This window comes from Ixodes scapularis, unplaced genomic scaffold (assembly GCF_016920785.2).
Source record: "Ixodes scapularis isolate PalLabHiFi unplaced genomic scaffold, ASM1692078v2 PGA_scaffold1__304_contigs__length_218370807, whole genome shotgun sequence".
Classification (NCBI taxonomy): domain Eukaryota; kingdom Metazoa; phylum Arthropoda; class Arachnida; order Ixodida; family Ixodidae; genus Ixodes; species Ixodes scapularis.
In genome coordinates, this window is record NW_024609846.1 from 121,405,093 (window position 1) to 121,431,748 (window position 26,656).

At 47.4% G+C, this 26,656-nt stretch overlaps 1 protein-coding gene across 2 annotated transcripts in view; it reads left to right on the forward strand.

Annotated features, from left to right (window-relative positions):
• Positions 1 to 15,763, forward strand: part of LOC8038030 (SPRY domain-containing SOCS box protein 1) — a 98,061-nt gene extending 82,298 nt beyond the window's left edge. For both annotated transcript variants that reach the window (XM_040498808.2, XM_029970438.4), the window contains exons 4-6: positions 1,039 to 1,262; positions 6,413 to 6,618; positions 14,166 to 15,763. In XM_040498808.2, coding sequence (XP_040354742.1) covers positions 1,039 to 1,262; positions 6,413 to 6,618; positions 14,166 to 14,305 — 570 coding nt within the window. In that variant the 3' untranslated portion in view covers positions 14,306 to 15,763. The remainder of the gene's footprint in view (positions 1 to 1,038; positions 1,263 to 6,412; positions 6,619 to 14,165) is intronic.
• Positions 15,764 to 26,656: the final 10,893 nt, after the last annotated feature.

The window sequence follows — 26,656 nt, forward strand, 5'->3', positions numbered from 1 at the left end:
TCACAAACTTGGAAATTCTGCAAATCATACGTTAAGCACCTGATTTGACCGGACAAGTGCCCATGTCTAGATTAGCCCAGTTTTCAGTGAGTGGGTTGGGTGCTCCCCCGGTATTTTACGGTAGGTGTGAGTAAAATATAACTACATTAGCAGGTGCAGTGCATGACTAGAAGAAGCTTGAGAAGAACCTTAATGAGTTTGCCAGGATTGTTTTTAAGAAGGCATATTAATCGTTCACATGCCAATTCTTGTTGCAAAGTTTTACATATAAATTGTTTTTGATGTTCCATAATCAAATGACAAAAGCTTTCTTGTTTTTAAATCTAAATTGAGAAGTGCAGTTTCATTATGTCCTCTAGAACCTGAAGGAAACTTAAATTTAGGGGCTCAAAATGATTGTATTCTAACATTCCTTCAGTGGGATTCCATACCTAAATAACCATTCACTGCAGTTCATGCTGTCTTTTATCAATCATCTTCTCGTAAATGTGTCTGGTGCTTTTACTCGCAACTAAACTGCTTGTTTTTTGTTTGGGGTAATCGCTCCTGCTGTGCAATTGATGCTAACAAAAATTGGACATGGTGAGAAAACAAAGTATACATTGCCTTCTAGTTGGACAGGCCAACGTATGAATCTTGATGTAATATTTGTAGTGGTGCGAATAAAAATGGAGTGTGCGCTCATGCTCCAAAAGTTCTTTTTGCTGCTTCAAAATTAACCTTTAGCTGCTTTAAGAGCTGCTCCGAAACGACGGGTTAATCGCATCACTGCTCACGTTGCACATTTCACTAAGCGTCATTGTGGGTGGTGCTTGCGGCACTCTTTTTTGTGTCTTGTAGTTGGACAGGCCTAGATATGATCCTTAACATAGTATTTGGAGTGGTATGAATGAAAATAAAATGTGTGCTTATGTTTTAAAAGTTCTTTTTACATCTTTAGAATGACCTTTTGGCTGCTCTGCAATGGTGGGGGGAGCTCAAAAGACTCTATTTACAGGGTCTAAATTTGGCCAAAGTGTGACGGTGGTCTCTCCCCAGGTGGGCTACACCCGGGGCCTGCACGTCTGGGAGGTGCGGTGGAGCACGCGGCAGCGGGGCACTCACGCGGTGGTCGGGGTGGCCACCCGGGAGGCGCCCCTGCACTCTGTGGGCTACCAGTCCCTGGTGGGCAGCAACCGGGAGTCCTGGGGCTGGGACCTGGGACGCAACAAGCTCTACCACGACAACAAGAACAACCCCGCCGTCACCTACCCCAGCCACTGGTACTTCCCTTCTCCCCTTCCCTCTCTGACGATGCTTGGCTTCCTAGATAAGAAAGCCTGAGTGCCAGAATTTCCGGCATCACTAACCAAGGCCACCGTATGCCACAGATTGAGACTAGCGCTGCGTAGGTGTTTGGTTGGAACTCGTGTCCAGTCGGTAAGAACACGACTCCTAGCCGAACGCCAAAGCGAAAGGTGGCCTTCTTTAGTAGTGATGCAGGAAAATTCACCACTTGGGCTTTTTTATCTAGAGGATGTACTTAGGCTTTCTTATCTACGGGGTGTTGGCTTGGCGTGCAATGAGTACGGGTCTTCGGAAAGGTTTGCTCTGCTTAAATATTACACAGTCCAGCCTAGTTATGATGAGTGGAAGTCAAAAGTCAGCTTTGCTAATCTATAATACCTAAACCAGGGGGGTTCTTAAACCCGGCGACATTGAGGAGCCGGACTGTTAAGGCCCGTTCACACTCTTGCGACCTCTTAAACCTGGGTTCCTTAAAACTTCTTAAACCAGAGAACACACTGGCGCCATCTATTGGGAAGCAGTGTAAACTCGGCGGTCCGGCATATTTTTTTTTATTTCTCGCGCATTATCCTTTCTTTTTTGGCTCGAAAAACTTTTATCAATGGTATAAACGAGTCTTTCTATGGGTATTACGCACATTTGATCTCGGAAATCCCGCAAAACCTTCGCTCTTGTGAAATGCAGTTCCAGGGTCACCGCATAGATGGCGCCACAATGCCAGTGTGTTCCCTCATTCTACAAACATTTAAGAAGTTTTAAGAGATCTCGTCTCTCTCAGTCGTACTCGGTCGCAAGAGTGTGAACGGGCCTTTAGGTGGGGGGGACCTTTCTCGGTCCTAGCCAGCATCGAAGCAATAAAGCTGGGATAGGGAAGCCTAGAGACCATGTAAACAATAATGCATATACTAAAGAGTGCTTTGTACGCTACATAGTCACATACCCGTGGGTTGCTCACATCCGCTAAAGCAATGCTTAATCTGGAAAAACACTTAGTGCAGTCGAGAAAATTTGGAAACTCGTAGAGCCTCTCTGGGAACTCTCCTAGAAATCAAGTTTGAAAATCCTTAAATGAAGCGATTCTAAATTGTTGTCTTTTTAGGCCACCATGAAATTTGTCTTTGCTATATACATTTTAGCTGTTTTATTTACATTGTTAATACTGGACCCAAATTTTATTGAAAATGTATAAATGAAAATGGGAAATCAAATAAAAAATTTTTTTTTGTTAGGGCTGTTTTTTTTTTTTTTTTTTTTATGAGGGGGCTCATTATTATGGGGCTAGACTGTACAAGGCATTGAAACTGAGTACAAGCTCTTGCCAAGACCTTGATGACCTTACGAAATCTTAACTGTTTATTGCGAATATATATATATTCCTTCGAACGGTGTGTCAATTTTATGGCAGTTCTTACCATCACTAGGTCACGTGAATGAGAACAAATAATGCCTCCTAGAAAAGGCAACAATCAAATTTGTCCAATAAAAGGTCTTTCATTGTTTTCTTGACGCCACTGAACATGGAGCCGAAATCTTCAGTAAACTATCGGCTGCTCCATCTACGTCTATCACTGTCTTTGTCTGCATGCATGTCCACTTTGCTCGCCTCACGTTTTTACATGAGTACACATGACAGTGCTTCAGTTAAGCAGCCCAAAAAGAAAAGGAAGTACTGCAGCATTCTTTGATGCAAAGTTCTGAACCTTTCTGATCAAACAAGAAATAAAAAGATCTACAGAAAAACAGATTTTGAAGAAAGCAATACTCGGAAGATGGCCGAGTTTTTATTGTACAAAGTGAGGCAGTATAGCACCATGAGGGATGCACACCAATAAAAAAGTGAAAAACTGCAGAGATGAGGCCCAGCGTGCACTCTGTTGGATGTGATTACCTTTTCCATTGCACATTAGGGATTGCAGTACAACATCTGCCCAGATGTAATTGGAAGGAAGAGAAACAATTTCAGAAACATTTGTTTGGCTGTGTGTTGGGACACAGCCGAGTACCTTGAGCTGCAATGCTTTATAGCTACCCTAAAGGGGCTGTAGGCCTCTTCTTTTTAGGGCGCTGGCTGGACCAGGGCCTGCTGTGAGAATTTATAGAATTGACGCATTATGAGAACGCAAAACCCAGACAGAATATTCATGCACTTCCTGTCTTCTGCTTTGAGAATTGTCTGGTGCCCAATTTACGTGCACCGGTTACGAGAACAACCTCGAACGACTCCTTTTTCTTCTTGCAGCCCGACTGTCGTAGATTAATGATTGTCTTGGGTAACACATCGACTGCGGAAGAAGGGTGCCCGACGCTAATCCTTTCGCATTCATAGATGTACTTTTGATAGCACTGTTCATGCAGAAGCGGGGCATGCGTGCAAATAATTCGTGGAGTTCTAGGATCTGCGAGACGTGTGAAGGCCGCTTTACGCATTTGCGTTTGACTACGATGGACTGCATTACGACCATGTGTGACGGGTTACGACAAGAGTACACGCTGGCGTTGTCTATCAGATGGCCCTTGAATCATTATAATACGCATATAACTAAAGGTTTTGGGGTATTTGCGAGATTGAATCCACGCACTATCTAAAGCGGTCTCTTATAACCAGTGCATTGTCTCTTAAAGGGACCATGAAATGACCTTATTACTTTTTCCAGATAACTTTTACATTAAATCGTCAATGTTCACTGAATGCCGAACAGGCATCCGTTTTCGTCTTGGTTTATTAACTTCTACACAAAGAATTAATGAAATATCGACTCTTCTTTCTCTCCAACTGACTGCAAAATAAGCCGTGACGTACGCTGTTTCCGGAACCGGAAGTTCTCTCGGCAGTAGGATAATGGGAGCGTTAGCGGCGACGAGTTGGGGCAGTTGGGGTGCGCCGGTAGGTTTCACTGCGCTGATGTCACCGACATATTTTCTGAATCGGCGCCTCTCATCGCCGCATCGCAGCTGAGCGAAATTCAATGAGATATGTTGCGCTACAGCGACAGCATGGGACTAGTCCCATACGCCGGTATGCCTCTTGAGAAGTGCAGCGAGTCTTCCGGTGAAGACTCCAGAAGTCAACCCAACTCTCATTGTTGGTAAAAGGCGGCCCGTGTCAGCCGTTTGCAAAGTGACATAGATGGAAACAAGTTGCCGCGGCGTTTTTAGCGGCCTCGGAGATGCAGGAGCGAGCCGACGTTAAAAAAGAAACGTTTGAACTACGAGTGTCAGCAAGAGCCACGTAAATACCTGTTCACACTCGGAGCGGATGGAAGTGCTGTATTCGCGCTGTTGGTAAGCGCTTCGGGACCGTTCTTTTACGATTGCAACTCGATACTGACGCGACATTTGGCAAAGAAAGGTTGGACCGGCATTGCACGTATACCTCCCACGAACTGTTATAGCTCGACAGTGACGTGCAGTTTGTCAGAATAAAAATGGCATACCAATAACAAAGTGTGCATACCGTGTTACGAAGGTAATCCATACGGCGTTTATTTCAGCTCTATATCACACAAAACAAGAAGATAGAATCGATGAGAGTCCCTTTTCGACGAGTGTTCGTCAACACTGCCTCGGAAAACAAGGGGAAGAGATTGACCTCACCTCTTAATCTAAAATTGAGGTCAGCGATCAAACTATAATACGGGAAGGATCCAAAAGGGTCGCGCGGGCATATTCCGTTCAGCACGCCAGCCGGTCGTAGGCAGACGGTCTTGCGACGAAGCAACGCTGCGCCGAGTCGGAGTGCCTGCTAGGCCTATATTCTGAGCAGCTCGCTTCGTCGGAGTCGGGTGTTTGTGGATCCAGCGTTCTTGTTCGTCGTGGTCTGTTTTAAGTACTTTTTTTCTTGCTGCTTGAAGTCGGCACGCGCGAGAAGAACACGTAGAGAAATAAACGTTTAGTCAGTCAGAGTTTTGAGAGGAAGGAAATCAAAGGAAATAAACGTTCGCCGGTCTGAAGTCGGCCCTGCCCTACTGCGCACGTGCAGTAGTTGCTTCGTTTACCACACGATAGATGGCGCTTGGCTCTCAGCCTTATCAAATTTGGCAATTTTCGCCACACATCTCTAATTATGCTACAAAATGTGGATCTGAATATTATTTAACAAAACCTTTAGGAAACATTCGCCGGCTATTTATTGTTTACGATCGCGGTGCTGGTGAGGTAGGCTCTTACCCAATAGGCGACGTGGATTCGGCTGACGCGCTCCGTTTCCGCGGATGCATCGTAGTGAAAAGGCGAAGGAAAGAAGGCGCAAAAGAGTCCAGTTTTCTTTTAAAAGTTCTTTGGCAAATAATTTTTTTTGGCTCCCTATTTTTGTGTTTTTGTGTTTCTTTTCACACCTTTTACGACGTGCGGCGGATGAAATTCGATTTTAAAATCATTTCATGGTCCCTTTAAGGGGGGATGCTACCCAGAAAAAACAATTTCTGCTATAAAAGTTGATTTTGAAAAAATGCCATATTTACATCCACCAACATCTAGAGAGTAATAGGAAAACTATTGTTTTCCTGTTATACAATAAAGAATTATTCTTCGGTGGTTTTCTGGGATATAATTTTGTGAACAACATGCCTGGCTAGTTAGTTTTTCTACTTTAATATTCTTTTATGCTAAAAAAATATTTGTGAAAAAGGGCAGACGTGAAAAAAAAGGTTTAATCTTCTTATGGGGTTATATTTGTGAAAACCAATGCATATAGCGAAACAGCTAGCTGGGTATGTGCTATGGGTATTCCTATGACTATATTACACATAAATATAGCATATTTTCATTTTATTTTAAAAGGATAGTTTTCCTAAATGAACACACTGACTTCCATATTGTAACATTCTTAACAAGTTTCAAAACTTACATAGCACAATGCAATTTGGCAGGGATGGTTTGCCAATGCAATTCGATTGAAATCGAGCAAGCAATATAGAAGTTGACTTTTCCCGTCATAATGTCGCGGTCCGTTTTCTCGTCGCGAGTCACGGTCAAACGAAACTGCGTGAACCGGGACAAGTCAGCCATTCAGAGACGAAGCTAGTAACCTTTTTGGCGCATCTCTACGTCTGTAGGAATCGTGTAAGGACGCGGAGAGAGGTACGAGTATAACTCGACCACCAATCCCTTCTGTCCCGGAACGCAGTTGCCGTCCGTCGGAAGAGGTGTTCCTGGTGCCGGACGCATTCCTGGTGGTGCTGGACATGGACGAGGGCACCCTGGCCTTCGTGGTGGAGGGCCGTTACCTTGGGGTGGCCTTCAGGGGCCTGAGGGGCAAGAAACTCTACCCCGTGGTCAGCGCAGTCTGGGGCCACTGCGAGATCACCATGAAGTACATTGGCGGACTGGACCGTGAGTTTGGGGGGGAGGGGACGCCGGTTTTTTCGCGCTGTGGGCGTCGCGCCCAAAACGCGTCTCCGATTGCGGCATTCGCTGCATCCTCAAACATGGCCCCTCGATTTCTGTCCGACGTTGTTGCATAAGTGTCGCGTTCTAGCCTGCCACGATCTGGACGGTGGCACAATCGGCAGAGATGAACACCACAGACACCCGTTCTGCTCTTGCTCGCTCTCGGAGCTTCAGCAGCAATAAGTTGGGACGCCGTGGCGAGAGCGACCCTTGCGCCCGCTCGTCCTTCTCGCCGGCATTTCTACGCCGGCCGCCGGGATTGCGACATCCGACGGCACGACGCACAGGCACCTGCGACGTAATTTGTTGCCACTTCGGGACCTTTTTCGATGCATGGGCGGAGTAAGGTTCTTTTTGGGGTGGGGAGAGGCACCAGTTGTTGGAGGTCCTCTCTCCGATCGCGGCTGGTGACTTTGATGGCGAGGCAGTGGCAGCGACGACGAGTTGATGGGATAACTTTACATTTATTTACGAAGGGCCAGTGGACGGCACACGTCCGCAACCGAACTTCGGGACTTCTCCCACCCAACTCTCGTCCCCCTCCTCGAGGGTCTTTTCCCGAGGGGACACATTCCTTTCGCGCGACAGCGCCACGTGCGCTTGCGGAGTCGCGGAGACGTCATTTGCCCTTTCCCACGCACCAGCGGCCCCCCTCTCCTCGAAGTGGAGGATTTCCCGGCAACGCCGGAAATCCTCCCCTTTGAATATAAATCGAATATACACTCTGATCCTTACAGGCAGGATGGGACGATAAACACACCAGTCAATAAACGCGTTCAAGGCTCCGTGTTCTCTATGTCAAGGAAAGGCTTCTGCTGCCTTGAGAGATGATGGAGGGACCTCCAGTTACCGTACTTGCACGAATATAACGCGAGTGTTTTTTCTGAATTACGGGCTTCAAAACGCACCTCACATTATATTCGGAATCGTGTTCAGCCACGAGGCGCGCGAGTCTGGAGAAAGCCCGAGGAGAAGGCTGTCCCTCCTGCTGAATGCAGGAGATCCGGTGGGAAAAGAAGTAGGGGTGTGGAAGGGAATTTATTTGCTATTGGGCCACGTGAAGGGGTGAATAAAAGACATAAAAAAGCATTTTTATCGCTTTTGTGTTTGTACAACGCACGAACGCTGCAGCAGAGGCACTTTTGTGTTTGTACAACGCATGCGCACTGCAACAGAAGCACGCCGCAGTAGAAACTCAGCGCGCGCCATGCGGGAATGCGGGCACTGGCCAATTTGAGCCAAGCCAGGCCAAGTCAAGTCAAGTCAAAGCACAAGCCAAGCCAAGACCACCGACCACGTTTACGTAATCATGCAACACGAGGTGTTTGTTCATGCAGAGGGATCAGAACAAGATGTGTGATCGTGTATCGGGTTCAGCAGTCTTTTTTCTGCCTGTGCATTTTTTAATTTCTGCTCCAGAGTGGTCTAGTGCTTGTGTGTTGGTGCTTCTGCTTCGTGCCTTGCTTGGATTGTGGGCTGCCGCGGAGCTCACGCCGCCGAAGAAAATGGAACTACCTGACAAGTGGTGTCGTGCTGCTGCTTATCTGCGTAGTCGCCAAGTGGATTGTAAACGGAAGGACCTGAGCAAGTCAGGATGAGTGCAGTCAAGACATAAACTGATATTTCTTCTATTTCCATTGACGTTTCACTTCTGCTATGCTTGCAAGTGAGAGAAATTGAGGCGGCCTCGGCTCGCGTTATAATAGTAATACTATTTTTTTTTTCTTTTTGAGAGCATCAAAATCTGCTCTTGCGTTATATTCGTGCAAATACAGTATTGTAAACATAATTGCTGTCGGGTTGTACGCCTACGTTTCAAATTTTGGGGTAATTTACACTTTAGAATTTTGTTGTGCACGTGCGCAACGTGTTGGGAAGTACAGTCGAATCTTGTTAATTCGAACACGCTAAATTCAAACTTTCGGTTTATTCGAAGTGACGGTGTGGTCCAGTTTACACTATATGTATTTCAATGTGCGCCGTTCGCGCCGGTTAATTTGAACATCCCATGCCGCCGACCATGCTCTCAGGAGTGGGTTAACTCACGCGGCAGCACCTCCGACCCGGCCGTGAGGCCGTGCTACGCCGTTTGCCAGCTGCTAGTCCCGACTTCAATTCCAAGTAATCATGACAACCGATGACGTAGTGACCTCGAATGCTGCGATGAGCGGTGCGATGCTGGCAGAGGCTGTTGTCGTTTTCTTTCTTCCATGGTGATGGTGCTGCGCGCTGCTCTTCGGCGTGTTTTCGGCGGAAGTGCGATAGTTACGTTTCTTTCCTTGAACTTGCGCGTTGCTGCAGTTCGGCATGTTTTCAATGGCTGCGGACAGTTACGTTTCTTGCCTTGCACTTGCGCGCTGCTGCGCTTTGCCATGTTTTTGGTTTCGAGCGCGACAGTTACATTTATTGCCTTGCACCCGCGTGTTGCTGCGGTTCGGCGTGTTTTCGGTGGGCGCGGACAGTTACGTTTCTTGGCTTGCACTCTCGCGTTGCTGCGCTTCGGCATGTTTTCAGTGGGCATGCGATCGACGTTATCTGGATTCCAGGCATCATGGATAACTGACGCCAAGATCATTCAGGCTACGTGCCTTCAACAGGCCACACCTGAAGACCCTTCAACCCTTAGTGGCGAAGATTCTGATGCCAGCGAGGAAATGCCCCCACCTAGTGCAACTGACGTAGCGTCGGCGCTGTACACAACCGCGCGCTACTTCTCGTGCCAAGAGAATGCTGATGCCGCGTTTGAGCTAGTCTCTAAGCTCCGAGCGATGCTGTTGATTCACGACTGAGGAACCGCGCACAGGCATGCATCACGGATTACTTCCGTTGGTGATCGGTGCAAATAAATGTCCCGGAACTCGTCACTGATGTGTTAGCTCAGTGCACATGCGCCACCCAATGCAGTGCTGCTCGTAAGTACTCCATTTAATGAGCTTTCTTTAATTCAAGCTCCGTTTAATTCGAACATATTTTGAGTCCCCTCGAGTTCGAATTATTGAGATGCGATTGTAGAATGTGAAAAAAAGGAGTGTCTAGTTATTGCAAGTTTCTGCTTGTATTCTGTTTAACACTTTTAGTACACATGCCGAATAAACGTCGGATAATCTTGGTGGGCTCGGGGACGTGAAAGAAATTGATTGAAGGACTTTGGTACAAAAAATTGAGAGAGTCTGGGAAGTCTCACGGAACGTGTAATTTTGTTTCTAACCTCTTTTAGACGTATGTTTCGAAAAACTGGCCACAACTTTTAGAGTATCGGTCGTGCTATTGGTCGGTCAGGAATTGCGCAAGTACCAAACAAAAGCCTTTATTATGAGTAAATATTTATTGAAAGTCGCAGGCCACTAAATATGAGTCAATATTTATTGCAAGTCGCAGGTCACTATTCACATCTCTGACATGGTTCTTGGCATTGTTGCCGAACCATATTTGTCTGGTAATTCAACACAAGCAGTGTAGAAAAACAGAAGTTGGGGGATTTTAAAATGCGGTTTCGATAGATGCTCCTGTGCGTGAAAACACATAAATCGCCTCAAATGAAAGGTGCACTTATTATAAAAAAAAGGGGACCTTTATGCTCACAGTGATGAATCACTATGCAGCTGAGCCACACATCAACTATGCCTCAACTGGCAAGCATTTTATGTACAGGGCGGGAGCCATATTTGCACTGATGCAGGTCGATTTTGATTGCACACCGACCCCCTACTAGTCTTGCCGAAAATATTACAAAACTATTAAAATATAAATCGGCCCTAATTTTGAAGTAACTTCAAGAAAGAAAATTTGTACGAGCCTTTATTTCGCAGCGTCCTCACCTTAACTTCCGGCATAATCAAGCCCGTCTGCCGACGCAATGTGAGATACTGTATTCACTCGCATAAAGAATGCACCCCCTACAACAGTCATTAGTATTTGGATTTTGTTTTTCCCCCGCTCGCAATGAACGCACCTTCAGTCTTTAGCTCTGTGAGCCTCAAACTGCATTTGACCCGGCCAGCTGCCAAGCGGGCAGTCGAAGCCAAGCCAAGCCTCGAGTACACTGTATACGGGCGTGTTACAACTGCTAGCCGCAAGTTGCTGGATTGATCAGCTGTGGAATCAAGCGGCGTGCACAGCTAGCAAAGCTGGGGTCGAGCGATTGCCTAGCCCCCGGAGATGTTTTGTCCATCAATAAACCTGCCATCATCTGTGGTCCACTTTTGGGCAGTGAAATTTCGAAGGTGGTTAGACCTAGGAACAGTTTGGGCGCTTTTTCTTGGGCAAAAAGAGTGCCAAAGGCGCTTTAAAAAAATTTAGCAATTTGTAGAGCATGGTTACCATAACACACTCACAAGCAGCCATGGGTGTACCTCCGTCGGTAGAGACATGCCACAGTACCCTGCCCTGTCAGATGGGCACCTAAAGTGACATTGACGCAATGCACAAACTTTTATCCCGCATAATAAACGCACCCCTCAAATATGCGTCAATTTTTCGGGAATAAAAGTGCATTCATTATGCGAGCAAATACGGTAGTCACGGGACTTCTTCCCACTGTGACTATTGCATTGCGTTGCTTGCATTAACACTTGAGTGTCGAGCTTCACCACTTTACACAGATGGACAAGGGTCAGGTTTCACCGCTTTGCACGCCGGGCTTGGAGTGGCGGCTGACGTGAGGGAGCACCTCAAATATATTAATAAGCTGGGAATTCGTGCTCACTGTTATGGGTCGACCTTTTTTGATTGCAGTCTTTGCTCAACCCTCAATTGGAAAGAGCAGTGCTGGAGTAAAAAAAGAAAGCTCTGTCAACCTGTCTTCCAATAAATACAGTATTGAGAATATCCAATGGTCGACAGTCCCCTGTAAATACTCTGGCAAACTCTTGGCTTCCTGCAAGTTCAGCATGAGAACCCTTAGTGCCAGCTTCCCTGAAATGTAAATGTGAGCTACTGGTGCTGAGTGTCATCATGAAGTGGGTTCCGGTTTACCGGCTGCTGTGTGCCTCCAACTGAGCCGGTTATTTTAAGTTATTATACATGCCCGGTTGCTATGACGGTGAACTGCTACCTTTTTCTTTGCACTGGAAAGAAAATTGGACATGGAATTGTTAGATGGGGAATGAAAAGTCAATGTCATCAGACCGGAAGAGATCTGGCAGACGTTGCTCTACCTCGAGTGCCTTCGTGGTACTCCCGGCCGGAGTAAAACATCACGTGTTTAGACATACAGCAACGCTCTTCTCCTTGAAATCAGCGCACTCTTACCTATCACAAAAAAAAAGAGCTAAAAAAAAAAAAAAGTGACAGAAAATTGGACAAGAAAAACAAAAAGCAGACTCCTTTGTCACAACGGGTTGAGGTTGTTCCGAGTGGTTGGTTCTCTTTTGCTGCGAGCTGGTGCCAGGGCTCTGCTGGGTGCTGCCACGTTCCAATCGTTCCGTTTTCCGCACCCTCCGTCTACTGCGTCTCGCGCTCCAACAGGCTGATAGAATCACATTTACTCTACAACCGCACAAGATGGCACCCACAAGTAAGACATCCACGAGGCGCACACGCACTTACCTTGCACGACAGAGGATCGCATCACGCCATCCAATATCCGCACATGTACAGAGTTTCTCTACACTAAAAACATCACATCCTGCATTATCACTAAATACAGTAAACAACTTAATTTTTGCAAGAACCTAATTTTCGCGAATTTCACGAATCGCCTACAATTTGTAAGAAATAGGTCCCGCAAACAATTCCGGTAGAATTCGAACACATTGGAATCTAGATTGCGATCCTACCAAGTCGCGAAAATTAGAACCCGCGAATTATTCCAAAACTTCAGCTTTGATCTAAATCGAGAAATATTGAGCCCGCAAAAAATAAGTTGTTTACAGTACCTTGTTAAACAATGCTGGAAACTCCCACAGCGTCCTGCAAACAAAAACTAATTGCAGCGCCCCTGGCGAGCCTGGAGTCTCCGCTAGCAGGCAAACTCGTTGGAATGCATCAGTTTTGCTTATCTTTGCACTAAGGAACCAATAAGAAAGCATTGCAATTTTGTTTTTTGCTTCAAGCGTTAAAAATTGTTTACCATTTCATGAGTGAAGGATGTGTTCTTTCCATGAAAAATGTTTTTGGCTTTTAAGCTGCAGTCTTGTCCTTTCATTGCTCATTCTTTCCGGTTTTTAGACTCTAACCAGTCATACATAATAATCTGAGCTGTGTTGAGCCTACTTAATAAATAAACGTCTTTCTGTGCACGCTATAATTTGATTTCTGTTGCATTTCTGATCAGTGGATACTGCTCTGCAAACACACTGAACATAATTGTTTCAGCTCTTACGATAGGAGAATTGGGCTCGCAAACACCTAGAATGTTGCAGAGCCTATAACTTTTCTATTGAGTCATTTGCTTGCAAAGACCATTGAGTCATCTGCTTGCGTTACTGGTGCCACTGTTGCTGTTTGCCGCTGCCCCCATAGATTTTCAAAGGAGCTCCTAGTATTGGTAGAGCTATGTCGTATTTGTTATCATTGCCTTTGCCACACTAGTATGGCAAAGGGGTGACTTTTTTTTTGCGCATTTGGCTCGAAAAGGGCGCCTGCATAGAATGTCTGCAGCAAAACCCTCGGCAATTCAGTGTTCTGTAGTATTAGAAATCTTGGGTAATGTACAGATTTTCCAAGGTTTCATAGTTTTCAACGGAAGCATGACTGGATAGTAAGAATGCTTTGCACCAACCTATCTGCTTCGTTTAAACTCTTCTTGGGCTGTTCTGGTTCACTCTTCAGCTGCTAGGTCGCCAAAGCATGTCATTTTTCCCCAGTACAATGACAAAACTGTACGTGGTGCACTAATATCTTTCATGTTTGTTCATTGATCCAAGTTCTTAATAAAACTTTTTGTTCTTTTGTTTTGGTCACAGCTAACATTGTTCACAATTTCAACATCGCGCTTTTCGTTGTGCCCCCGGTTCTGCACCCGTTGGTTTAGCAGTTTTTGCTCTATGTCTCGCTGGCCTTGCTATTGGGCTGCTGTGGATAATAGTGTCAGTGCCTTTCTGTTGGTGATGTCATGGTATAATCTGTGACTGTTGAACTAACCAGCTGCAATTCTGAAATGCTCCACTTGGTTTAGCTTCTAGGAAAATACAACAATGGGTTAGGCTTAGCATGGAACACTGCAAGTCCTCACTGATGATTACTCTTACCAGTGTGGGATACTGATCGTGGGGTTGCATTGTGCTATGATATACAGTGAGTAGAGGGTTACCTCGGCCTATCTGGGCTCCAACGGGAAAGATGGGAAACTATTTCGAAGTATAAGAGGTGAAACAACAGATTCGTACGGCTTTTGAAATGTTCCCAAATTACCAAATGATACTACCGCTGGCCGAGGTGACGGCTTCGACCGCCTTCCTTCTACCTCCATTGCTGCCGAGTACCGATGTGGAAGCTCTTAAGGAATTTGAGGATGCAGTTTCTCATCCATGCTCTGTCTTTCTCCACAGCGGAACCCCTTCCCTTGAAGGACATCTGCCGGAGGGTGATTCGGCAGCGCGTGGGCAAGTCCCGGCTGGGGCGTGTGCCCGAACTGAACCTGCCCACCGCTCTCAAGGCGTACCTCCTGTACCAAGACCGGGCCAGTTAACGCCGCCAGGCATGCCCCTGTGCGGGCGCTGGCCCCAGCGCATTCCAACCCTGTCCGGGGGAAGCCCCGCTTTGCCTATTTATGGAACCCCAAACCACCGCCCCCTCTGCTCGTCGAGCGAATGCACCGAGTCGACGTGCCGCTACGATCGACGGCGACTTACAGTGATTCGTGGTGGTGCGCGGACTCGTTGGAGCACCGGACGCTGTGCGAGGGCAACGCAAGCCTCGCCACGGCGAGGACGGTGGTGCTTTTCGTCATTTGCGATGGTGAACAATTTGGAACACTCGTGGCATGCGGCAGTGTTGCGACGCGTCCATGTCGGTTTGGTCACTTTCCTAGGAAGAGTACAGGGCCGTTCAGCCCTGTCGAAAGTGGAGACCGAGCGGTGGCGTAACACCGCTGTGCGCTCCGTTTCCACACATAGTCCCGCATCTGCAGGGACCAGGGAGTTTATGTTCCCCTTCCTCTTGCTTGCACTTGCTTGACAGCTGTCTCGACCAACGGCGGCGCGTGCTGTGACAGCCTGGAGAGGTTGAAACCCTTTGCGTATAGGGCGATGCCCTCGTCGGTGTTCCCACCTGCTCGAGGGCTCGCCACCGCGCTCATAGTCCGTCTTAGTCCAGCGACTTAGCCAGGAGGGTCAGGGAGAAACTGCAATCGCGTGGGTGTCGAAGGTGGCTGGTACGCAGCTCCGCATTTGTCGAGAGTCGCTTTTGCCCGTGCCACAACATTGGGGGAGACTCCCTGCCAGTGCGTTTTTTAAACGTTGGTGCCGTGCAAGCACTTTTCACGTGTCGTTGTGGCTGCAACAACCAAAAAAAGAGGCACAACATGTGTGCGAGAGGATTCCAGTTGCCCGCTTGCTGTGTCTGATCCTTTCCTTTGTTCGGGGCCATACGAGGACCTTGATTTGTTTCTTAACCACTGATTGCCAACTTTATGGTCTTGATCTAATTGGGCACTCAAAAGGTTGGCTATTCTTTTAGGGGTATACTTTGCTTTTTCTAAATGAAGTTTATGAAACCATTAAACAGTTATCTGAAGAGATGATTTTTGTTCCTTATCAGAAAAGAATATAGGAAAAAGCATTTATGTATATTATACGTGTGATTGAAGGCTCCATAATGGAAGACACCGGGCATTGAAAATGCTCGACTTGGGCATCAGTGTGCTCTGTACAGGTAGTCTCAGATCCATATATGTTTTTCCAAATGCTGGTGCGAATTAAAGATGTCACGATTTGCGGTCGACTTTGTAAACTCCACGAACTTGCGCAGCGAGCGATGTGGCCATTTGCTGCAAGTGCCGCTTGGAGCAAGTGTGCTCGCAAGGATGCCTCGGGCTGCTGTCAAACCGAACTGGAATGTGTGTGTGTATGAATGTATGTGTGTTGGTCTGGTGAAGTGTAGAGGCCGGAAATTTCTGTGTATTAGTGAATAAAAATGCCGGAGTTTGTATTTGTCTTTGCATAGGCACTTTGTTGTTGCAAAACATTTGGGGAGAAAGCACATTCTGGGCTTGGAGGACAGTCCTGCTAAAAGTTCAACATTCTGTAAACAACCAAAGTTATGTTTGGCATTAATACCAGCAATCAAATGTTATTAAAATAAGGGATTCTGTAGTAGTTACTGGAGCAGACGAAGCCCGGATGCACCTTTTCAAATAGGAGACTGCCCCTACGGCATTAGGTTGAAAGCTGTCTTGGAAGGAACTGGCTCTCAAGTGACCTACTCGTACCTTGATAGTTCTAGCCTGTCCGGCAGCAATTCATTGTCAGCAAATATTTTAATTGTAATTTTATCTGCTATTGGCTTTAACTTTGTTTACTCCCTTTATAAAGTTTGCGAAGAGCAGAGCAGGAACTGCGATACACCTGTTTTATGCCCCCTGTCTACGAGATAAGGAAGACGAGATAAAACTGAAATTCGCCATTTGCCTGAGCATGCACTGTTTCCCACTTCACATCGATATTGAAGTTCTGACCGCTGATCTGTTGGGCATCTCAAACTCGTTTCAGTATGGGGGCCAGATAGCCCACCAGAAAGGTTGTGAGCCAACGTAGGTGGCAAGAAAAAATAAATCGAGGAGGATGTCTAGGACAACCTCAAGGACGACTTTTAGGATGACCTCGAGGATGACGCCTAGAGGACGATGCCTAGGACGACCTGGAGGACGATGCCTAGAGAGAACAAGGGATCAGGGCCTCGCTCTGTAGTAATGCCAAGGAAGGCCGACTCACGCTAATTGCCCCCTCTTGTTATTTTTATTTATTCGTACTTGCCACGACCAATGGAGAGTAACGTCCGCAGACACATTTTTTTCAAGATCCTGGCTCATAACAGCTTCGCTGTAAAATAACTGGTAACAAAGTGCCGCCGTAGTGCAACCCTTGCCAAGAGCTCGTGCTGGGAGACACTCTTCCACTTGCTCCAGAACAAAAAAAGAAACAAGCGTTGGACGGGAAATGGTCAGATGTCATCACCGCAAGCAAAGCGCACATGACCTTTTTGCTCTGCGCCGCAGGGGCACTGCCATCTTGGAATCGTGATGCTGCTGCCATTAGGTGGCTTCAACTCTACTCAAACTTGTCGCTCCGTTCTCCCCGTCGCGTTTCTTGCCTTACTCCGTAAGTATCGTCTGATGCTTATATTTAGCATGTAATTGCATTGCATCATGGGCACAACTTCAGTGTTTGGACTATTTTTACCGTCGGCGTGCCGGCTACATGTGATGGCACGAGGGTTCAAAGGTCAATAACTTATGAGAACTCAACTGGATTTAGGATCTCAAGGAAGGTGGTAAAAGGAATGTATCTCTGAAAACTGAACTGCCCAAAACAAGTGGTCTGCTCTTGAAGTACACTGCCATAATGAAACCGAAGGTATCCTGCTCGCTGGTGTGAAAAAACATGGTCCCATCTACTACGTTGATGTTCCCTATCACGGTGCTGTGCCTGCATAAGGGTTCGAACTGTTGACGCACTGCTACACTGTTTTTTTATCAATATTGTTAGCCTGGAGGGCCGATACAGGGTGCAGTTCCAAAAAAAAAAAAAATCACTTGTGATCCATGTTTTGGCCGTTACACTCACGCACACACAAACTCATGAGTTCAGAGAGTTAAAACATCTTGAAACGAGTTGCACAACTTTAGTGCATGCAGTATCGTTACAAGTTATACAGATTGGATTTAGTGCACTATACAAATTTCGGAACAGCCTAGTACACACAAAAAACGTTCAGCCTTTCCACTCTCGTGAAGAAGGAAGACCAGCGGAGCTGTGCTCGATACACTGCTGCAACGCGCACGCGCCCGTTTCCTGCTGCTTCTCGTCCGACACGCCACCGATCCTGGATACGTCTCCGGCGACCCAGAGTCGGTCGCACACGGCACACGTGACGCCAAACGGGTAACCCACGAGCTCCCTCCGGAACATCGCCGTCGTGGCCCGGGACTGTTCAACCGGCGTGGAGTGCTGTCGCCGCCGGCCTCGCGCTTGCGCTTCATCCGTGGCACGATCGCCGTCCGTGGCGTTGGCCCGCTGGCGCCCTTTACATTGCTGGTTTTGTTCTCGGCGGCGACTTTCCAGGCGAGCGATGTGCTCTTTGGCAAGGGAATCCGAAGCGCTCGACGCAGTGGAAGTCGAGGCGACAGCGGCTTTGCAGCGGTTACGGACCCATTCGCGCTGTTGCGTACGTCGCCGCTCCTTCCGCTGCCAGTTTTCTTTCCCCGAAAAGGCACGCGGCTGACCCATCCTGACTCCAAACCGAAACTGAAAAGAGCGTAGGAAACAGCGCGCAAAGCAGACGAGGACGAAGAAACACATGTGACGAGCGCTGCGCTCGTTACGTGTGCTTTTTGTTTGTCGTCTGTTTTTCGCGCTGTTTCCTACGATGAATTCCCACCAACTCGCACCCAGAACCGCGCGGTACTAGATCGAATTCGCGCGGATTTGAACTGTCCACAAGTTCAGAACCGCTCCGATCTGACATTGTCGTACGGGTTCGACAACTCGGATACCGCTTGCCTGCCAGAACTTCTCGATGCACTCAACACTGGATACTGTGCTTGTGCGTGCTGTGTGTGTGTTCCGTGCACCGTGTTAGATACAGGCCGGAATGAAAAATGCTGGTTCCAGCTGGACCCGAAATGGGGGCACCAGTTTGTATCCAGCCTGGAAATGTGCAGTTCCAGACGGGATACAAACTTGCGCCCCAATTTTGGATCCAGGCGGAACCGGCTGGTTCCTGTGGCAATGCCCCGATTTCAGACCCTGGTGGTGCGCCGCCGGAGTTCCCGCTGCGCTCACCACTGGACTCTACAAAAGCATTTAGCGCAATGTCCTTAGCCGTTACAACCGAGAGATCGTCGCGATTTCAGACCCAGGCGGACTGGGTATGAAATCGCGACGATCTCTCGCTTGTAATGGCTAAGGGCAGCACGCGAAATACTTTTGTAGTCCAGTGGTGAGTGCAGTGGTAATCCCGGTGGCGCACACGGTCGTCCGTGCGTCGTCGCCAAACACGGTGCACTGAACACACACACAGCACGCACAAGCACAGTATTCAGTGTTAAGTGCATTGGAAAGTTCTGGCAGGCAAGCGGTATCCGAGTTGTCGAACCCGTACTACAATGGGCGCGTTAAGTCGGCGCTCCTTTACTCCTACTCCGACGCTCCGAGTTTCAAACTCCGAGCGCAGCAACTAAACGGCGCATATCGTACAGGAGCGCGACACACCGAGGCTGCGTTCCAAACCTACTCAAATGGATCCGAGTTACCCTGGCGGCGTTTTATGTCACGTGACAACAAAAATAGAGAAACGCTGGACGCGGGTAGGTCTTCGATAACCACTTTTACCTTAGAGCTAGATCGAGTAAGTTTGGAACACGGCCAGAAACTATCGACCCTATCGACGGGCCACGGCCCACACGAGCTCCTTCCAACCGTGGATGCGGGTGGCAGAAGCCGAAAATATTTCGAAGATAAATAATTAGGCCCGGGTGGAGCGGCAGAGTCTAAAGCAAAAGAGACGGCAACGTTATGAAGTTTCTACGAACGTTTTAATATTCCTGAAAGGTTTGAAGACTCGCTTCGTGCACATATGTGGAAGGTTACCTTGGTTGATCTATTTATCGACCATGCATGCTGTTCCGATTTAAATTAAAGACAATATTCTTGAACCCGCTCGGGGCGACACAGGAAAACCCTCAAATTTGTCAAAGATTTTCTGGTTCCGTCGGTTCCGTCTCGCAGCGAGACGGAAGCTACGCCGATACCGGCACACCGTCGTTCGTTAGCACATCGTTTTTAGGCGGTATGCATGAACAAGCCTTTCCCGCAACGCTAACTGATGTTTCGGCTTTCCAATCTAAGTATCTTCATTCGCTGCGGCCGGGCTAAGCATTCTAAGCAGGGCAGCCGTCTGTCTTTTCATCACTTTTCTGTCGCCGAGCTATCGGCACGCTCGTTCGATAGATCAATTCGTTTTCAGGCAAGACGCACGAACAAACCTTTTCATCGACGCTCGCTGATGTTTCGGCGTTCAAATCGAAGTATCTTTATTCGCTGCGCTAAGTATTATAAAAGGGACAGAGCGGTCCGAATATCTTCTCATCTCGACAACTTTTCTGTCGCAGTGCTATCGGCACGGTAGCGTTTGATAGATTAATTTCTTTTTCAGGCGAGATGAACGAACAAACCTTTTGCGGAACGCTAATTGCTGTCTCGGCTTTCAAATCAAATCGTTTTTACCTGCTGGATTAAGCACTAATCAACTGAAAAGGGGTAGCGGTCCGCCTACGCCTTTTCGTCTCGCCGGTCGCAAGAGCAGCGCAGCCATCTTGTTTGTTTACGTGACGTCACGGAGCGCGAAGAAGTCACTCGCGCTCCGAAAAATTCTCGGTGCACGAAGAGCGCGCTCGAGTGTCAGTCTCCGGTGGCACTCCTGTCCGTTTAGTGAAAGGAGCGCCAAACTCTCGCGCTCCGGAGCGCGGACTTAACGCGCCCAATGTCAGATAGGAGCGGTTCCAGTTCGGAGCCGCGCGGTTCTAAACTTGTGGACAGTTCAGATCCGCACAAATCCGATCTGGTACCGCGCGGTTCTGGGTGTAACCAGTCGAATCCAGTGAGACGCAACGCACTGGCACCGCACGGTGATGAATGGATCCAATCCGTTCCCCTTGGTTCCAGTAGGGTCTGCTCCCAGCCTGCGGGCGCGCACATGAGTGACTGGAGGAGGGCGGAGGGGGGGGGGGGGGTCGGCGGGGAACTTTTGCGGGACTCTCGCAGGTCACGTGTTAGGGACAGGCGCATCCGCTACGCAGGCGCTGCGAGCGGGCGTTCTCCGCGCGCCTCGCTTTGTCTGTTGCAGTCGGCGGCAGCGCACCGAGTTTAGGTTCTTCCCTCTCGTCGTACTGTCGGTCGGCGCTCGCCCGGCGGCAGGGGCGGATCCAAGGGGGGCGACGGGGGCAGCCGCCCCCCTAAACAAAGTCGACCCCCCTCCCCCCTTATCGGAGGGCAATCTGACATGGGTGGACCCCCCGGTGCACACAAAAGAATGGGCGAATAGCATCCTTACAGATTTTCCGCCCCCCCAAACGGAGTTCTGGATCCGCCCCTCCCGCGTCCATCGTTTCCATGGATGGATACCCACTGACCTCGGCTTTGAATCTTCATATAGTGTGAAGCTGCCGACACATTACACTTTGGCTCGGCATTTGGATGCGCTTGGCGCTGGTGTGCTCGGTGACAATACTTGGACAACTCGGATACCGTTTGCCCGCCGGAACTTCCCGATGCACTCAACGCTGGATACTGTGCTTGTGCGTGCTGTGTGTGTGTTCCGTGCACCGTGTTTGGTGACGACGCCTGGATGACCGCGTGCGCCGCCGGAATTACCGCTGCGCTCACCACTCGACTACAAAAGTATTTCGCGCGATACCCTTAGCCATTACAAGTGAGAGATCGTCGCGATTTTAGACGCAGTCCGCCTGGGCTGCGTCTCGCAGGTCACGTGTTAGGGACAGGTGCATCCGCTAAGCAGGCGCTGCGAGCGGGCGTTCTCCGCGCGCGATCCTCGCTTTGTCTGTTGCAGTCGGCGGCAGCGCTTCGAGAGTTTAAGTTTTTCCCTCTCGTCGAACTGTCGGTCGGCGCTCGCCCAGCGGCGACGCTGGCGCTGCGGGCGCACGGATACTGCCCAGTTAAAAATAACCATTGGGTCCAATTAGTTATTGACAATTAGAACCAATGGGGAATCCTATCTGTGATTTCGGACTCCTAGTTAGAAAAAGTCAATTGGTTCCAATTAGTTGTCGACAATTAGAACCAATTGGGAATCCTATCTGTGATTTCGGACTCCTAGTTAGGAAAAGTCAATTGGTTCTAATTAGTTATCGACAATTAGAACCAATGGGAAATCCTATCTGTGATTTTGGACTCCTAGTTAGAAAAAGTCGATTGGTTCCAATTGTCGAAATATAATTGAACATCACCAATTCGAACCAGTTCGGCATAGTCAATAGGATGCAACCAATTGGAAAAACCTTTTTCTGCTTTTGGACTCCCAATAGGAAAAAAGCAATTGGTCCAACTGTTCAAATCATATTGACAGATACGAATTGGGACAACTATTAGTGTTCGGATATCCCAAACTAGAAAAAGTTGCACCTAGATCTAAAGGTAGATAATCACGACAGTCTTTATTTAACTTATTAGAAATGATTTCTTGCTTCTAGGCATCGTCGTTTTCTTCCAGGATAGCAGCTGCAGCTTCCCTAAAATAAAGGATAAATATGCATTAAACGACCTTATGGGACTATAAATGTTTAAATCAAGCTTAGACATGGGCGTACCAACCGGGGGGGCAAGGGGGGCACTTGCCCCCCCAGTTCTCAGAGTGGGGGGGCAAGGCATGCGTTTTGCCCCCCCTGAAACGGCCGCCACTGGGCAGAGCAGACACAGGCCGGCGGCGCCCAAGGAATACCAAGGGCACTGCCCCCCGACCCGCGCGGGCATATTTTTAACGCGCAGGCGATACAAACGCTAGCAACGGTGCTCACGCACGCCGGATTGGCTGGTTCGTAAAGACTTGCTCCACGAACAAGGCTACACGGTAACCTTACGGAATCCATCCGCGAGACATGGGCCGGACGGGCCGTCCAGACCAGGACGTAGGCCCTTACACAAAATAAAGTTTTGCTTGCTTGCTTGGAGATAGGCGCTGCCGCCGTCATCATAGGCAGCGGATGCAATGCGAGTTTCCGAAGAGGTAGCGTAACTTAGTGGTGAGATGTCTGCCTCATACGTGTCAGACCCGGGTTCTATTTATGGTGTGGGCCGGCTTACTTCTTTTTATTTTTTTTCTCGAACATTTTGTTTTGTCGAGGCATTTGGCGATATTTACATTTCTTTTTTACCATTAACACTAAAAAAACGAATGTTGTTGACGAAACATCGCTAAACTAAATCGTATCGACTCTTTTTACGGAAGTGCATGGGGGGCAGCGGGGCTTGGGTTGCCGACCGGACGCCGCAAAGCGGCGTGTTCGGGGGTTAGGGGGGCTAGGTGGGTTAATAGATTTGTAATTAGCAGCCGCACACCGTCACCGCGAAGCGGCGTGAACGCAGGCGCGGGGGTGGGTTAACGCGCTTCGAGTGATACACGAGCAGCCCATCCGGCGTGAGCGTCGTTGTTAGGGGTTCTATCGCCTGCACCGTAAAAGGAGCAGTGTGTGCACCTCCTGTAGTGGGCAAGAATTCCTACATTGGAGAGAAGCGGGGACAAGCCCTTTCTTCAAATGCGTCAAGTCTCCTTGAGCTTCTGAATACAAAGAAACGCCACTATTCGGAGCTAATCCCACAGTTACTCGACCTCTCTTGCGTCATGTCTGTTCGCTCCCCGCGCCTCGTAGCAGTGTTGTTGCAGTGGGGGGGGCTCGTTAAAATTTTGGGGTTTTTTGGACTATCTAAATCACTTTCTTCCTTCCCATCCCCCCCCTTTTCTACTACGCATGCTTCCCCCTCTGCAAATATCAGCTGACCTTCCGACCTCTGTTCTCTGTTGATAGGCAAAACAACCACTAAAATTAGAAAGTAATTTGTAATTTGAGTGGAAGTCACTCGGAAAAGTAGTTAAAGTAAACTAATGATTACTAGAATAGAAATGTAATTAAAAGTTACTAAACTACCCAGAAAAGTAGTTAAACTACAGTAACTTGAGTAAAGTAGTTGAACTACGTACAAGTCTGGCCTGGCAAGCGCTCTGCGTAAGTGTTTTCACTGATCTGCCTAGCCCCGCACACCATCACATGGGCCAAGAAAGGTGTAGTTTTACTGCAGAGGAGAAATCAGCAGGGTCCAAGATGGTGACAATGGAGGATGGGGGACTGTTCCAGTGGCTGATGGCTTGAGAAAGGAATGACCAATTGAAAGCGTTCGTAGAGCCAGAAGTGTGTTTGATGGTGCAGACGTTGTTGAGGCGAGAAGATGTTCGGTCGAAAGGTAATAACAAAGTGGTTTTGAGGTCGGGAATGTGGTAGTAGATTTTGTGAATAAGGCACAGCTGAGAGACTTTCCTGCGAAGCTGCGAAGAGGACATGGTTAGTTCAGTTTTTAGCGCCGAGACACTGAAAGAAAAGTCGTAAGTGGATGAAATGAAGCGAGCAGCTCTGTTCTGAACTGCCTCTACAGCGTATTGATCAGGTACAGTCGATGGGTATTCCAGATGGTTGAAGCATATTCTATTTTTGGTCTGACGTACGTGTTAAAGGTTAGCTTAAGGACAAAGGGTGGAGCGATTTTTTAAGTTACGTCTGCTTAGTCCAAGAGTTCCAGATGAATCGGCGGTAATGACTTCAATGTGGTTATTCCAGGGAAGGTCAGATGTTAGTCTTACACCAAGGTATTTATACACAGTAGCGGTCTCAATCAGATCGGAGTCCAAGAAGTAATTAAATGACAGAGTGTTTTTTTTCTTGGTGAAGTGGATTAGTTTGCGTTTATACTTGTTTGGTGACATAATCCACTCTTTGCACCAATTGTTAATTTTATCTAGATCTTCCTGAAGCTGGTTATTATTTTGCACACAAGTTACTTTGTTATGGATGACGCAGTCGTCGGCGAAAAAGCGTTTTTTTGAAGAAATCCCAATGGGAATGTCATTAATAAATATTAAAAAGAGTAAGGGCCCAAGTACGAACCCCAGGGGAACACCAGGAGATACATTTATTAAGGAAGATTCATGATCATCATGGACGTGACCTGTACACGGGAAAAAAGAAAGTCACGAATCCATGCAAACGGTTATTGGTCGAGGCAAAAAGATGATAGCTTAGAAAGAAGGCGTTGATGAAAAACACGGCCGAACGCTTTGGAAAAAAAAAAAAAAAAAAACTGCGTCAGTTTGGACGTGACATTCAAGGTTAGTGTGCAAGTCATGGATGAAGTCGCAGAGTTGCGTTTCGCAGGAAAGTACCTTTTGAAAACCGTGCTGCTGTTTAAAGAAAAGAAATGGGATGATAGGTGCCTCATGATATTGGAGTAGAGGATATGCTCAAGTAGTTTGCAAGAAATTGAAGTCAATGAATTAGGGCGATAATTAGATGCGGAAGAGCGGCTGCCCTGTTTAAAAACTGGGAATTACCCTTCCCACCTTTTGGTCAGATGGAAGGCAGCTTTGAGATGAGGACTGAATGAAGATGAGTTTCAAATACTCACTAGAAATAACACGGGTGTTTCTTTAAAATTTTAGGGTTGATGTTATCGGTTCCAGCGGACGAAGTAAGTTTTAGTTTATCAATCAATGTTTTAATACCAGCGGAGTTAACGTTAATAGGATGCATGCGCTCGTAAAGCTCTTCAGGGAGAGTGGGGACGAAGTCCAAGCACTCGTTAGTAAACACTGATGAAAAGTATTCGTTAAACACAGAACTATCATGCTCGACGTTGCACATCCGACATTCCTAACTCTCCCCCTCTTCCTAAACGTCCGTGTGTGTCCTAACACCAGAAACCGGAATTTTAAAGGTTAAAAACGGCACGTTGCGAATATGGAACGCGCACTTTCATGCAAAGCTGACGTCAAGTGACTCAAATCGAAAAACATGCATATTTACAGTATTGTTATCTCTTCTGGTGAAGGCTAAACAACCGTTGCATCCGTTTTCGCGCACGAAACGCTGCCTCCCAGAGAAAGTAAGAACGCAGTGATTGTCTTTATTTTAACAATGTAAACACACTTGCAGGCGTGCGCTGATGAAGCCTCAAAATCAAAACTCTCGTAGTGTGATTCGTGACTGCTCCGGCTACTACCCAACCTCGTTGTCACGCCACTTTCTGCAAGCAAACACTAAAATTGCCAGTAAACACACAAAAGCGACATCGATACAATTATCTTGTAGAATATCACCTTATTTAATCATAACTGTTTCAATAGGCACTACAAGTTGTATTTATTTTAAGAAGAAGAAGCAAAATTTTTTTCGTGAGAAAAAACAAAATATCAATGTTAAGTCTGGTAACGTTGTAATTTTGCCGAATCATTGCCACATCTTTAGAAAACTTCGACAAAAGTTGCGCCGAATTTTCGATTAAGGGGGGGGGGGGGGGGGAGGGGGAAGAGGGTCGGGTTTGCCCCCCCACTCAAAAACAAGTTGGTACGCCACTGAGCTTAGAAACATACTAAACATTTTTGTTTTCGCTGCAAAGAAATTAGTTGCAGTGGTATAAACCTGCAGGCCCTGCATTAAAAGGCAAACATCCCTGGGTGACTGAAACACTCTGGTCAAAATTAGGAGATGAAGCTTTTGCCGAAACTGGGCTAAATTTGCATCTGGGATGGTTTAAGACTACTAAGTTTCCTATGAGCCTGTGAGACATATTCTCTGCTATAAGGAGAAAAAACAGTCAATTCAAAGGGATCTCTGATCTCTGGCCAGTGCACCTGAAAAATGCTTAAAGTGTACATGGGTGAAAAAATAAGTGTCTTTCGTATCTCGAAAAGAAATCATGCATTGCAGGCTGTGTTCCAAATCTTACTCGAAGGGATCAGAGGCAACGCTGGATGCGGGTAGGTTTTTGAACTTACCCTGAGTGAGACAGAGTAAATTTTGAAACATAGCTGCAAATAGTCCGCCGGATGAGATGCAAAATTTTCGGCACCTACTGTTATTTTATTAAGAAGTCCTCAAATTCTGGAGGTAATGACCCGACATCACCGACCGACCGATTCCCCCACCCCACTTCCCACTCATCGAAAATTCCCCCAAAATTGCTTAATTTTGAATCCCAAAGCTTTAATTTTTGAAACTGCCCAGTCAGTGTTTTCAGCAATTCATAGTTTAGTTTTGAGA